The sequence below is a fragment of the Solea solea genome, chromosome 3 (assembly GCF_958295425.1).
Source record: "Solea solea chromosome 3, fSolSol10.1, whole genome shotgun sequence".
Classification (NCBI taxonomy): Eukaryota; Metazoa; Chordata; class Actinopteri; order Pleuronectiformes; family Soleidae; genus Solea; species Solea solea.
In genome coordinates this window covers 26315895-26331642 of record NC_081136.1, presented here as the reverse complement: position 1 = coordinate 26331642, position 15748 = coordinate 26315895, and the positions used below count along the sequence as shown (strand labels likewise).

The 15748-nt window shown below is 39.9% G+C and overlaps 1 protein-coding gene across 1 annotated transcript in view; it reads left to right on the top strand.

The window, feature by feature from the left end:
• Positions 1–15748, top strand: part of arid2 (AT-rich interactive domain 2) — a 34366-nt gene that overhangs the window by 2959 nt on the left and 15659 nt on the right. Inside the window, exons 4-6 of the mRNA XM_058624715.1 lie at positions 11046–11179; positions 14884–15102; positions 15389–15456. Coding sequence (XP_058480698.1) covers positions 11046–11179; positions 14884–15102; positions 15389–15456 — 421 coding nt within the window. The remainder of the gene's footprint in view (positions 1–11045; positions 11180–14883; positions 15103–15388; positions 15457–15748) is intronic.

Sequence of the window (15748 nt, the reverse complement as noted above, 5' to 3'; positions counted from 1 at the left end):
GTTTTATTTTACCGAAGTCTTGTAAATCTCATCGAAACACTACACACACTGGTGCCCTTAGTAAGTCACCTGCCAAGTTTGAAGCCTGTGAGGTGACCAGTTGGACAGTTATGCAAGCACCAGACAGACAGAACTTCCTTGCATTTTATAGATGGGTGAAGAAACTTTCCTCATCATTTCAATGAAATGCATAATTCAGAGATGTTTTCCATCTGATATTTGTTCCTGTAGAAAGTCAGCAGACTGTTTTGTGTAGCTTCTAAAATATTTTATAATAGGGCACAATCAGACCAGCTAATGTTTCCATTACCTTGTGTCAGAAAGTGGTTTATAAATACCAGTAGGTTGATACTTTGCTCTGCAGTTGACAAGAAGCATAAGATTATGTAGTCATTACCATCATGGCTGTCTGTCTTTTCTTTCAGTTTTTAAATGTTCACCTTAGTTACTCACAACAGCAAAATGATGGTAGTTATTATCTTTTTACGGAAAATATTTTGCAAGATGAATGAGCAAAGGAAGCCACATAACCGTCATACTGTGTCTTGTCATGACAGCTTTCAGAGATTCATTGTTAAGTTTATTTAAAGTCAGCTCTATGTATTTGGTGTCAGTGGTCATGCCTCAAGTAAGGCTAATAACGAGTCATTCTCACCCCTTCCGTTCCACTTTTCTTATCAATTGTTACTTTTTTTTCCCTCCCTTTTTTTTTGTGAAAAATTGGGTAAGCAGTGTAATCATTGTGGGAGTGATTCTTCAGCTTGTCCTCATCCAGGGAGTTCAGAGGTCACAGCCAGTTCCACTGGATACACTTATTGGAGCTGGGTCATAACCGGCATCTCACTTGGGCCACTTAAGCTAGATAGATGTTTGTGATAATAGATGATTAACCTCTGGCTGCTGCAGGCATTTTAAACTTTTACATTTTTAATAAACATCAACTACATTTTTTGTTTGTTTGTCAACTTCAAGTTGACTACTTGCAGTACCAACTCCTGATGTTTTTTACAAGTGTAGAACAGCAGGTAGAAGCAAAGGATGTGTGATTGCTGGGATCATACTTGTGACTGTTGTCTCACTGGGTGGTATAACTGTTGACCAAACTTCCCACTATGATTGAGTGGGAAGATGATGTGGGTCTGGTGGGTCAGCACCTCCCACTCAGAGGTCATTAATAAGCAGTTCAGTGCCAGCTCTTACTGCCGCTGATTTGATATCTGAATGTCGCGAGATAATAAGTGAGCGATCCTGTGCAGAAACATTTATCAAGCTCGTTTCCCACTTGTTAAAGTGCAGTGTTTGTCGGTCCTATTTACGGCACTGATTTCATTTCAGCTTTTGGCTGGAAGGATTCACACTCTAGGTCAAGGCACTGGCTTCAAATCACAGTGACACATTAGAGAATAAGCTCCGTTTATGAGATTGAAGGAATTATTGATTGGAAAGACATGCAGTAAATAAGATGTTGCCCGATAGAGCTGCTAACATGAAGGGCAAGTGTTGAAAGAAAACAAGAAACATGACCATGGCTTGCATACACCATGATAAAGTTTGAGAAGGGTTCTTAAAATGTATTGCACATCACTGATTGTTTTTAAAGTGTTATGGGAAAGCAACAGCAACGTTCTTTAACATCTCTGACATACTGTATATATGTGTGAAATGCTGACATTTCTGCTCTACCTGTGACTGTAGAAAACTTTGAACACAGCTCCATAGGTTGCCATATATTTATATTCTACAGATCTGCATGCTACACTGCTTCACTGGACTTAGTTATTTTCCAAAGGCTGGTAGCAATTTTCCATGGCTACACTGATTTAGATCATTGTGAGTCGATACTCTTTTACAATGATTTTTTTTCTGTTTCATGCTTTGGAGGTGGATTGCATCCAAGCACTCACTGTAATTCGCAGAGTGAGTTAGAGGTGTTTTGAAATGAAGCATCTGGTGTAGCCACAGCCTGTGAGGGACTTCTTCCCCAGAATTATACTAACTAACTGAGAAGCCAAGTTAGGGGACAGATGCTCCAGTTCAACCTTTATTTGCCTTCTCCCACTGCATCCTCACTGGGAGGCGATCAGAGCCAGTGGGTACTGAAATCGAGAAACAACGCACTAAATGCTTCTGTGTTATTTTAAACGCATAAGTCATCTATTGTTATATTGATGAGATGTTTACACATCAAAATGTGTAACGGAAGTTGTTCAGCCTTGTTTTGCAATGTATATAAGGAGTGTTGTTCTTACGTGACCTGGTAATATTGACATTTGTTTTGAGGAATATTTTTATTTAGAGGACCTTTTGCGTGCTTGAATCAAAATTGATTTGATGAATAAACATGGCAGTGAATGATCCACTGAACGGATTTCAGTAGTGTTTCAGATTGTACCTTCTCACCCGTGCTATATTATGTGCACATTAGGCTTCTAGCTCTTCTGCCAAGGACAGTTTTTACTATCTACAGTGATTTATACAAAAGAAACAAGCTTGTGACACCAGCTCTTTCTGCTTAATCAACCACTGCATAGCAGTCTTTCTTTTTGAGATTGGAACATGCCGTTTTCATAACGGCTAAATAGTTGGACCAACTTTTAACTTTGCCTTTCAGCTGTGTGAAGCAGGTGCAACTCCACTGACAGTTTTTAAAGTTTCTGTGGATTTGAATGTTTTACATTTATTATTAACTTGCTGTTAGCACAGGCTTTGGTAACAGTTTGTTTCCTCAACTGTATTTGACTTGTGACCTCCCTGCTGAGGCCAGAATCTCTCATAACACTAGCAATCAGTGTTTTTGTTGTCATGTGAAATTGTGCATTGGTATTTTATTTTCCTGCACAAAAGAATCAAACACCCTGTATCTTAGCAACTGAGTTACAGTCAGTAATGTTGGTCAGTAACAGAAACTCAAATGTGAATTCCATTTTTGATGTAAAATGTGAATTAAATGGAATTACCACAGCCATAGAAATCCCCGGAAATCCCTCTCCACTATCAAACATTGCCATGTGAGTTTTGAAACCGATCATTAAGGAACTCTTAAATACAGAGGCGGTAGAGGAACAGAAGTTCACATGCGTCACACAGGTTACCCATTAAGAGTATAGAGTCTGATGCAAAGTGCAAAGATGCATTTTTCTACTTTAGCTTTTATAGGGACGTAGAAAATGTTAAATGCTGAAAATGGTTTGCAGGCATTGAAAAATAATTTCATCTCCACTGTCTGTGAATGTAAGGACTCATCTTTTCATATTTTAATGTAGTAATAATCAATGGCGTTCTTTATGTTGTGCTTATGTGTAATATTCACAGTTTACACACAAGAAACACATTTCAACACCTTGTTCTGCTTTGCAAGTGTTAATCTTCACACTATGATATGACTGTTCCAGTTACCATCTTGTGTTGGGGTGCTGCTCTTTTTCCTGTGTGTGCCAGTAGATTCTCCTGCTCATCTGAAACATCTGGATGAAGTGGCCTTTGATCTGACTTGCATTAGCTGAGTCTTTATTCCCCTGCCTCATCTGATGTGCTGTGTGGACTTAAGAGATGTTCAAGGCCCTGCATGAAAAGCGAGATGTTACGTCTTTGTTGATCATAATGCAGCTCTAGTTATTATATCCTGGGAAATGATGAAAAGCACAATCCATGAGGAAATGTGCACAGCCTGTTTAAAAACTACTTTTGGTGCCATCCTTATCATATTAGAGCAACCACACCTTCTAGTGAATAGACGGCAGTGAAAATCATCTGAATATGTCAGATAAATATTTAAATACGTACCTGTTTACCCAAAGTGAAATATTTGCTGGCGCACTGGATGATCGAAAGCCGTTAATTGTGTACAGGGGCAGCTTAAAATGTATTTTTTTGAATGGAAATTGTCAAGGAAAGCCCTTTTGTAAAACAGCAGCAGCTCCACAGCTGCCACACTCACTGTGTGAACAACTGATGTGTGTGGTACGCAAGCAGCTCAGCGACACAGCCATCACTCGCTGCTTGCCTGTCCCGTGTTGCTGAAGCGCAAGTTAGTGATGTCACAACTTTTCAGGCACAACCCTCGACCATGTTCTCAGCCTGGCCTGCCCAGACTCACTGTCCAACACTCCACTTTAACACACATGAGCTGTAATTCTGTCAAGGAAAAGCTGCAGTCATTGAAAGTCTGTAAACAGTTGCACAGACTGTCTAAGGATTATTAAGGTAAATTGAAGACCTGAAAAACATCAGGGTTTCAGATTGGCTGATTTCAGTGCCTCCTTAATATTATATTTATAGATAATTATTTTCATCGACTGAGCTTTACCCAGCTACAGTAACCCACAATTGGTTACCTATGGTTGACCTGAGAAGAGAAGTTCAGAAGCAACACCAAACAATGCTATTTTTGCTACAGCATGAGAGTGGAGATGTAAAAACCTGGAACCACAAATACCTTTGTGTGTCAAAACATCAAATTAAACCACTGAAAAGTGTCTAATAAAATAAGAGCAGCAGAGCAAACTTAACGGGTAACATCTGAAGGCGCTTGAGACTTTCTATTTTGGCCAGTCTGTAATTTCACCTTCCTTCCACCAATGATTGTCTGTTCTCCTCCAGGTTCCTTGCTAACGGGCAGATTGACAGCTCTATCTTTTATGCTAGAATCATTTCATTTACATAGACTTGGTGTTTCGTAGCCTCCAGCTTTTCAGGAAAAGTAAGAATAGCTGAAGTGCCTTTTACTCAACACACATGTCCAACATTTATAAGGCTGCACAAGTAGAAATGGCATCGCTACAGTGACTGATAGCACATCACAACAGATTAGAGTATTTTTTTTCTCAATTTGTCTCAAAACTTTAAAATGTGAAGAAACCAAGGCAGCTTGCTGGTGTAATAGCTGACTGTAATGATGGTATTAACTTTGCAGTGAGGGGTAATAACAAAAGCCGAAGGCTGAATGAATGGCTCTGGGTGAGAAAATGTTCGGGTAGATGCATTTAACAACTGTTTGTCTTCCAGAACTGGAGTCGAGATCCTCATTCTGCTTTAATATCTATCTCTTATTGGCTGTTAAAGTGCTGACATAATCATTTAGTAACTGAATATTAAACATTTGATATAATCGGGATGACCCCAGGGTATGGATGTTGAGGATTCGGTCTGTAAACCCTTTAAATTCTCAGATTATCTGGGTCAAACATTGGTACAGAACAAGGTCCCAAACCAGATCCCTGCTGGAAGTGGTAAATTGGCAATATATCATCCAAACATTTGTGAAGCCAGAGCCAGGTTTCATGGGAAACTAAAATCCACAAAATAAATAGCATCTGTAGGTGGGTTTAACATCATATACATTTCAGGTGAGCACTGAGGGACAGGATGAGTATTTGGGTACAAAGGAAGCAAAATCACACGCAGACAAAACAATCTTTCTCCAAATTCAATAACACAAAGGTAGATGGTGGACCTTAATGCTGTAAGAAATGAAGCACGCAGTCTTAGGAAAACACATTTTTTTCAGTAAGAGGCAAAAAAGGAAAAAGATTGGTCAAATAAGCACTTTCTTTGACAAGCATCACCTGTGGCTGATCTTGCGCTGATGTGAAATTCAGTTCTTCTGCAAAAAAGCTTACTTTGTTCCCAAGAAATGAATCACTGTGTCAGTGAGCTTCACCGGCCTGATAATGAAATAGAGATGTTTGCAACCCTGTTTCGACTAGGGTTTTCTTTGCACCTGTGGTGCTGTTGTGCTCATATTAATTTAAGTCAAATGTTTTTAAATTGCCAAAAATCATTGTAGATTTTTTTTTTTTTTTTTAATCTTAATATGCAGTTTAATGCTCACCTGAACAAGTTATGAGTGATGACCATTAGCATAGCAACAATGGCAAATGTAGGGAAAAAACTGCGATTGTTTTGTTTTGGCCACATGGGTGAAAACACTCCTCCGTAGGTCATTCCGTTTGCATTATTTACTTACTCACTTTCTTATTCAGTACTCCGTAGTGACCTTTGTTGTTGCATAACAAACACTGTTAATGGGACCTAAATAACAAATTTCTCCATAGGCTCCGTCTGTCACCAGCAAAAGTTCTGGTGACTATTGACAAAGGAAGCCACCCTCGGCCTGTTTTTTGAAAGGCCTGCACCATTAACTACCAGCTAACCTTTGTGTACAGAGGCTTGGCAGTGGGATTGATTGCATGTCTGTGTCCATGTCCAGCAGGGGGCAATCAACTCCCACACACTAACACATTGAAGGCATCTGGGAAGCCAGGAGTGTCTGTGAGCAGCTTGTGTGATCCACATCAGTGTAAATAACACAATACCAATGACAGAGGCTGTTTTGAAGCTGCTTGTTTATCTGTCACTTGTCATGCTAGTTTCCCAAAGTTTTTCCAGGAAGCAAAGCAAAGATCAGTTTTAATGATGCACACTTCCTTAAATGGTTTGCTTAAAGGGATGAAATCCCAGTAGTTTGCTCTTGGTTGGTAATCACATTCTACTTATGCAGGGAGCAGGGGGGGGGGCGATGTTCCTCTCATTGTGCATGTATGAAAAAGGGGAAGTGCAGGAAGAAGCAGATGCAGTCAACCCCTCTTCCCTCTCTTTTCTATGCCTCTACCAGTGCCTTTTCGTTTGCTCGTGCCCAGACAGCGGTAGATGTTGCTGCATTTGGGACCGCGGCCTATCTCTCCCGCTCTCTCTCCCTCTCATGCACTCCTCACTCTCTACAAATGAAGGCTGAGGGTATTTATAGTGCGAGGTGTCACCCGGCAGCCAGCGGATGGGGGATTACCTTGGCCACAGTGAACAAACGGGGCCTCATTCAAAAAGGGTTGTTTGCTCAGTGACTCACGGCCACACAGGCAGGGTTCTCCGCTCCTTCACTGCTGAGGTATTTTGGTGCATGCTTGTAGAAGTGTGTGTGTGTGTTTTGCTTTTTGTCTGGCAGATTTCCCAACATCACGTTTGGGTGTTGATAATATCCAAGAAAGTCTGATTTGGCAGTTTGAGAGGAATATTTAGCTAAAATGTGACAAGAGTGACAGTGAGAGATGAATTACTCATTGGATGTTGGAACCAGAGCTGGGATTTATGGCTCTTTGAAGGGAGCCGGATCTTGAGGAGCCGTTCCTTTTCAAAGAGCCGTTCAAAAGACTGGCTCGTTTTTTATATTTAATTATTTTTTGAAGCCAACTGATTTTTATCAAGAAAATAATCACTAGTTGTAATTATAAGGTAAGATTTGGATCAGAATGATTCAAACTTACACATTCCACCAATTACATACTTGGAAGTTATTCTGAAATATTGATTATATTCATTTGGCTTTTGTTTTCATTGTAAACATTCCATAAGGTGGTACCATATCCTTGTGCTTTGACAGTGAGATCACATTGGCTTTTCCCTTACCTAAAAAAGCTTGGAGATGCTTTGTTGGCATATTTTGCATTTTGTTTTGCCTTTGCCTGTCTGCCCCAGAAAAGTGCATCCAGATGCTGCTACGTTTCCTCATTTTGGCAGTGTTATTTTAGCGCGGTGCTCCCAGCTTTTATCTCCTCCTCCCTTTCTGTCTGGCAGCAGCAGTTTTGTGTTTTGTTTTGGAGTCACTCAGTCAGTCATTTGGGTTGCGCTGTGCGCTCGCCTCCTCCCTCAGGTTGATAAAGACAATGTCACAAGCCGTTCAACTCAGACTCACAGAGCATGCACACGTCTCGTGAAGGCAGCGTGGACAATATAAAAAGAATGGCTTGCAGACCAATCTTTTAATCGTTTAAAAGATTCGACTTGTTCGTGCGTGTCACAGCTCTAGTTGGGCCACAGTTGGTAGTGTTACAGGTATTTCTTTCTACTAAGGGGTGTTGTAGTGCTTCTATGAGATGTGTGTAGGGCTGGGCCATGTCTGTGTAGATTTTTCATTCATCAAGGTTATCCAGTTGTCTGTTCACAACTGAAGAAGCCTCTTGAAACATCTTCAAGGAATCTGTAAATCCAGTTGCTTTTGGGTCTCCATGACAGTTTGCACAACGAATCACGATGATGTTGGGCTTATAATCATGAAAACTGTCAGCTAGCTCGACCTGAGTGTTATTTATAATCACATTTATTTGTTTGTAGTCACGTTTTTTTTCCTACTCAACATCTTTCTCCTCTCTGGTTATCCAAAATTGAAATTAAAGAGTGAACTGTTTGGTCGCTGTGAAAAAGAAGTGGCAAAATCCCAGGAAGGATGCAGGTTATTTTTCCTCGGAGCTGCTGTTGTGCTGTGTTGTAGGGCTGCAACTATTAATAGATGAGCAAATTAATTGTCAACTGTAGTGATTCTTAAATGTGAATATTTTCTGCATTCTTTGCTCCACATATCAAAGAAATCCTGAAGACTGAATACATCGCCATTTTAAAGGTTTGCTAAGTGCAAAATGGTTATGGACCATACAACTAATCAATGAATGGAGAAAATAATAAGCAGATTAATTGGTTATGAAAATGACAGTTAGTTGCAGCACTAGTTTGTTGTGTAATAGCAGATAAATTGTGGGCGATCACTGAGTTTTGGCCTCGGAATGATGCAGTTCCTTTGTGCTGTCAATCAAGTTATCTTTCAGTGAAAGTCTTGTCCTGTTAGGAAACAGAATAACAGAAAGATTACACATTTATACTGATCCCCCAAAGGTTCTGTTTTCCAATCAACTTGAACATCACTGTGACAAGTTGAGTTAAATAGTTATCTATATCCGCTTAAAATGGCCAGTGGCCTCTTCTTGGAAAACATGTTGACATGATGTTCTCGCATTTTACGTCTCTCGCAGCCATAGGTGACTAAGAATGCTATATTCTGCACTTAAGCTTATCTTTCCAGGATGTTTTATTTTTTTTTACCCTGTAATGTGAGGTCACATGACTGTGCTGGTGTCATGTTTGAAGATGCTTTGCAAAGTAACATGAAGGAACTGTCATTGTGCAATTTTTACTGCAGTGTGTCTCCTTGACAACATGTACAAGAAGGTCAGTCAACTGATTTCCTCCCTATGTGAGTGAAAGTAAAATCTCTAACTCTTCATCAAGGCTCAGCTTGTGCACTGCTTGAGTATTGTTTTTAGTCAGCTTTGTTGAATGAGTAACATTTCTGTATAGTAACTGAAGTGAGCTGTGGTGTGTTTTTGTCTCCTGTACATTGTCCGTAAGTGTCATTTTAAGGTTAAAACTTTGTTTTGTGAGCAAAGAGGGAATGAAATAATAATAGTTATAATCATACTGGGTATATAAGACGTCTTTTCTAAAGACATGCACATGAAAGAGATATGTTTTATTCTTGATGACAAATCAAAGATATCAGATGAAAGACTTTAGTGTATAAATGCGGAAATCTTAAGGTGGAATTATTTCCTCATCCTCTTATTATTGAAGCTGTAGGGCTGGGCAGTAATTCAATAACGGACGGGTGTGCAGTCAAAAATGAAATTATTTTGTGTAATTTATTTTTTTGACAACTTAATAAATGTTTGGATGTGGCAGCATTTGGGGCTTTTCACGGCCCAATAAAAATGACTCAATATCTTAATCTTCTGTCCTCACGGCACCTGCAGAGACCATCGAGGTCCTGCTTTCTATCATAGAGCAGGCACAAGTCTGCTCTGCCTTCACCTGTCGTATTATCAGCCGTTTGTCTGTTCACACATGCACAGCCTGTACCCGGACATAAAAAGGCACATCGCTATGCTGCCCTCAAACATTGCTGTGCGGTAATGCTGGCTCTCTACGCTCACAGTGATGTTGTGAATTGATGTTGACACTAGGGCTGCAACGATTAATCGATTACTAAATTAATCTGCAACTATTTTGATAATCGGTTTGAGATTTTTTTGTTATTAAAAGAAGTTTTCTGGATTTTCAGCTCCCTAAATGTGAATAATTTCTGGTATCTTTGCTCCATATATTAAAAAAAATCAGACTGGAAAAAAATGTAAATAAAAAATCAGCAACAGCATTTTAGCTGAGTCATGTTATGGGCTTTTTTATTTCTTCTCTATGGGAGAAGAGTATTAGCTGGAGAGTTATGTTTTTGAAATGGCGCTAATGTGTTAACAGAAATGCTGATATGGGTATTGGACACGAGACAGTGGCATCGTGCACCCTAGAAGGGAGAGTAGAAGGGGACAAAGTTTTGTTTATACTTATTTCAGACTTAATTTTCATATGAAGTAAGCTTTGATAAACTCATCTCTCTTTCTCACACGGTATACAAAAATCTGCCCAGCTGGTTATATAATAATAATAATAATTATGTCAGCGTCATGTTTCTTTTGTTGCTGGGTTAAGTCTTGTTGATTTTCAAGTCTCTCTGCATTGTTAATTTTCGTGTGTCAACAGCGGCATTATTGTACAAGGCTATAAATGGTGATGTGATGTTTTGTATCTGTTGCTGACAATGCTGATGTTAGGATAGCCATGTGGAAAAGATGAGTTATGGGTTAAATGAAGATGTTTTACAGAAGATCAGCGGGTTATTGTGCATAAGCCTGCTTCATTTATTTTTGCACGCTCTTTCTGTCTGTCAACAGTGCTGTAATTCTGCCCAATTTTCTCTGTTCATCAAACAATGCTTTGCCAGGTGTGATGTCACTTTCTAGAGTTTAATAATTGGGACTGTTAACTGTTGGGAGGTAATCATTTAAGTGTGATAGTGGCATTTAAAGATCCTGATTTTAAAGGGTTCTACATGGTGTGCACTGGATTAGTTCCTGTAATCCCTTCCTTTTGGGTTTGATGTTGCATTGCATTTATATGCTCTCCCCCCACACACACACACACACACACACAGATATAACCATTTTTGCTTTAATTTGACATTTTAAAGATTGGTGAAAGATAACAATAGGCCCTGTCAGTAAGTTACTATAATAGGGTACAAATGCTAGACCTGAATCTTGGTGATAAATTGATAAAAGCTTCAGTCTCACAACGCCGACACTCCGAAGAAACACAAATTCCTGATAAAATGTACACCAAGGGAGTCTTGGCTCATTATCTTGTTCTTTTTCTTTCTCTCTCTGCAGATACCTAGAGAAATATGAGAAAGTTCACCACTTCGGCGAGGACGAGGAGGAAGCGCAGCCGGGGAATCCCAAAGCCTCTCTCCCAATTGGTGCAATTCCCAATTCTTACAACTACCAGCAACACATTGTATCAGGTAGGCAGAGAGATGGCCTCACTGTGTTCAACTCTTTGTTTCTGCCTGGATCTGTATCAGTTACATGGATGCACATATATTTTTTTTTTTTCTGCTTGCTTCTTGTCCCCGCCCACTGTCTCTCGTTCTGTGTGCCCGTCAGTCGACTCGCACTCGCTCAGATGTGATCACAGCAAAGCATCAGTTCATCAGAGCTGTGAGAGAGGGATGCATGGGAAACTAGGCTACATGTTAGCACTGTGGCTACAGCTTCAGCAGTAGATGAAGTCAAAGCTTTTGTTAATATGGCAGCTGTCAGTGCTTTACAGATGTAACGACTCAATGGAACTGTGTCAGCAAAACCAGACACAACTTCTGTGAGGCATGATATTAAAACAGAAAGGGAGGCAGCATGTTTGTAGCAGACCATCCTCAACAGAGAGCAGTTTTGAGAGTATCCAGACTTATAAACCAGTCATTGGACGGAATATTGCGCAGACGACACTGGCAGATTATGTGACCCTGTTTCGTCTGTTTATCACTGTCTTATATCTAACTTGTCCACAGCTTTGTAAAGCACCATATCCTCAGTTTGATTTAACAAAACCACCTGAGCAGTTTTTCCCTTCATGCTCTACTAAGTTTGTTTATTTTGTGGCACCTTGACAGATACAGATCAGTGAGATTGGTCCCCGACCCAAGCATAACATTCTGCACATTCACGTTCATATGGATGCTTCCATTTAAGCTGCTGGAATAGATTGGATGTTTTGTCTCCAGAAGTGCGACCGTTGCCTAACAAAGTTCATCGTTGCTTTAAGAAACATCTGACTGCAACACCTGAATTGTTTTTTGTTTGTTTTTGGCGCCTCCTTCCCATGTCCCTAGTTCAGCTAGATCATGTTGAATTGTTTTTAAATACATCACACATGAAAGACCCTATGACAGAGAAACGTCTGTTTCAACAAAGAGTCCAACTCATTGTTGCATTTAAACCCATTACGTTACATTAGAGACATGCTGATAAAAAATGTTTTGCCATCAGCAGAGCGATTTTGGGAGCAATATCTGCCAATAATGTCCTGGTTTTATTTAAATTGTTATAGCAGCTGTTCAGCTATAACAGATGCTGCCAGTGGGTGCAGGTGGCGCGCTGTTTTTGGCCAGCGAATCTCAATGTGGGTCTAATTCCATTGTGTTGCCAGGTAGTTGTGGAGGGGGAAAGACTATTTAATACTATCAAAGAAGTAAAGTTACATACTTTAGATTGGGAATTGTGTATCATTTTAAATTGTCTGCACAGTGGTTTATATAATTGGTAGAAATTAAACACATATCTCACTAAACAAGCAGCTTCCCTATGCCTAAAGACAGTCGTGCCCATAGAGGATATGCAAGGCAACGTGTCATGCACGTGATGCTGAGTGAGTTGAAGCCTGAGATATGGGCACTGCACGAGTTTCCCAAAATGTCAAACTATTCCACTTAAAGACATTGTGTCATCTCCAAATTAAGCAATTTGATTTATAAAATTCTACTTGAAAAGTAAGATCTCCAAACCCATAGTTATTTAAAAAAAAAAAACATTTATGCATTATACCATGACACAGTTACCATGACCAGACTATCAAACAAGCTTATTTGTTCTTTGCAAGTTGCCTATGCACACTTATTGTATATATGTCATTTTCTTTTTACTTCTTTCTTTTTGCACACTGCTGCCGTTTGTGTTGAAAGCGCAGTCTCTGTGTAGCCACATCATATTTCAAACTAAATGTTCTCGTGCTGCAGACCAAAGCCCCAGCCCCTTGTTTGTGCTGTGAATGTTAGATGTCCATTAGCTGCACAGAGCTGTGAAATTGACCACTGAGCTTCTTGTCGAGGTAATTGACCGCCCTGACAGCAGGTATTGATGAAGAGGAGCACAAAACACTTGTTGTTGTTGTTGTGTTAACCATTTGAGTTGAGATTAAAAGGCTCCCAGCCCTCTGGTCACATACCCTTTTTTGTCAGGTAATCATTCCACTGCCTGCTGAGGTGACTGACTCCAAAACACATGTGCGTCGGGAAGAGATGCACAACAAATAGTGATGAGTTTATTCTGTGGCTTGTTGCCACAAGACGGTGAAGAATACTATGACATTTACAGTTGAACTGCTTTTGATAGTTTGTTTTAAACATTGCTTCACTGATAGAAACTAAATATTATTTCTTCTTTTTTTAATAACATTTAATTTGAATAAGGTATTAAGTTCCAGTGGTTACCTGCACAGATTGGTTTGTCTAAAAGGCGTGTCTAAAAATAGTCAGACCAGTGTTTCAGGGCAGAGAATCGTGACTCAAATTTCATATTTGGCAAAGTGGATACTTGCCACACTTTCCTGTTGGGTTAAAAAGTGGCCGTTTAAAACCACTGTAGAACGACAAAAACACGCAGAACATTAATGTGCATCTGTGCATCACGTATTTGTGGCACAGCGTGGTTGAACTTGTTTTTTTGTTGACTTGGCTGGTTCCGTGATGATGAGTTATTTGACCATCGTTAACCACCTCTGGAAATGTGGCACCGAGCTTGACTCTGTCCTATTGTCACGTTTTGGTTGGGTTTATACGAGGAACGTTTTGTTACCTGTGCAGCTCTACATGGTGTTGCTGTGCTGCAGGTGGTTGAGAATCAGCACAGGATGCTTTTTAGCATGGAAATCAAATTTGCTCACTCAGATTCTTCTCTTTTATGGTCGGTTTCCAGAGGCAGCAGTAGTCTGCTGAAACTCTGCACAAGATTAAAATATCTCTTGTATGGAAAAAGTACATAAAGTGGTTGATAACAGAAAAATCAATGCATAGTCAACTGAGGTACAGTGTTGATTCTTTCCGCCACAAACAGCTCTTTAGTATTTAGGATTACACATTTAAATTTGGAGCGTGTAGAATTTATCAGCCTTTGAAGTGAAAGTAGAATGTTGTAGCTGAATATTTATCACCTCACACCAAGTGTGTTGGAAAACCTACGCAAGTTAGGGGTCAAAACATGTACAGTCTCTCCATTGTGGGCCATTGTAAAAACACGGTGGTCCCGCATGGGCGGCTTCTGTAGAGCTGACCCGGCTCCTCATATAAATACAGTATGATACAAGCAGTTGATTGTCGCCTTTGTGAAATTACAGCTATTACAGTTTGTCTTCAATTCTTGCCAATATCTTCAATTTTACACTCCACACAGTCGCTTAAAAAGGGAAAGAACAGTCGTGTTCATCTGTGAGACGAGACCTTCACCCAACAGCAGTACGTTTGTTTTGCCTAAACTCATTGAAAGTAAAAACAACTCAGAGTTTAAGTGGCTAAAGATTTGTGAAGGCAGTAGTATGATGATAATAATGGTACAATGAATGAAATGACAGCTCCTCTCCCTTGTTTCTGCAGCGCTGTGCTTGCTGATGTTTACATTTTCCACTGATTTCCACTTTTAGAAATAAACTGCTTCATGTCTTCCCTGTAGCACTGGTGACACATTGTCTGCTCTGCTTGCTGTTGTGAATATGCGATGTTGCTTTGATGCTTCATTAATCAGCTTTAAATGTTTCTTTTCATTTACAAACACATGTTGGCAATTTTGTCATGATGGCTATTTTATATTAAGCCTGTTTAAATGACAAATGTTTTTCCAGGTATCTGACAGAAGTGTATTTTCAAGTAACCCTGAGTTTTTTTCCCCCCATATTCAGACTATCTCCGCCAAAGCTATGGACTGTCTACGGATTTCGTTCCACCGTGTGATTACAATAAACTGGTGCTGTCTCTCCTTTCGGGCCTGCCCAACGAAGTGGACTTTGCTGTTAATGTTTGCACTTTGCTTTCCAATGAGAGCAAGCATGCCATGCAGTTGGACAAGGACCCCAAACTTGTCACGTTGCTGCTGGCCCACGCCGGCGTCTTCGACGACTGTAAGTCCCCGACCTCACTCTGATTATACGTTTAGTTCGGATAACGAACAGTTAAAAGGCGGGTTGTGTTTTTTTGTTTTGTTTTCTGGTTTGATTTGTTTTTCTAATATGCACCTCAGCTCAGCAAAAAAAGTTTTAAAAAGTGACACATTCTTTGCAAATCTTCCTTTGTATGGGAAAATCTAGTTTTAATTTGAATTGTATACATATTTTTATAATTGCCAAGTGGAAATATAAGTGCTAATCTCTAACACTCGCTTCTAACCCTCTGTCTGTGCATGTGTAGCGTTAGGCAGCTTCTCTGGGGTGTTTGGGACAGACTGGAAGGAGAAAACCTGCCGGGACTTTTTCAAGGTAAAGTTAGAAGTTTGGGTATTTTATGCGTGTGAGCTGTTGTGTATTCTCTTCTGTTGGCCATGGAAATGAAATGCCACTTTTACAAAGAATTCATACTTTTAACAGTGTGAAGATTGGCAGGAATTATGACGGTTACTCTTTCCTGAGTGCGGTGTTCTCCAAGGCATCTTTCAACAGAATGGAGATACAGCCGCTTTTATTTCAGTCAAATTAAGATGCATACAAGCGAAGTCATGGTTGTTAAGCAAGTCATTATTATTTTCCTCAATTCAGGGCAGTTTATCGTTAA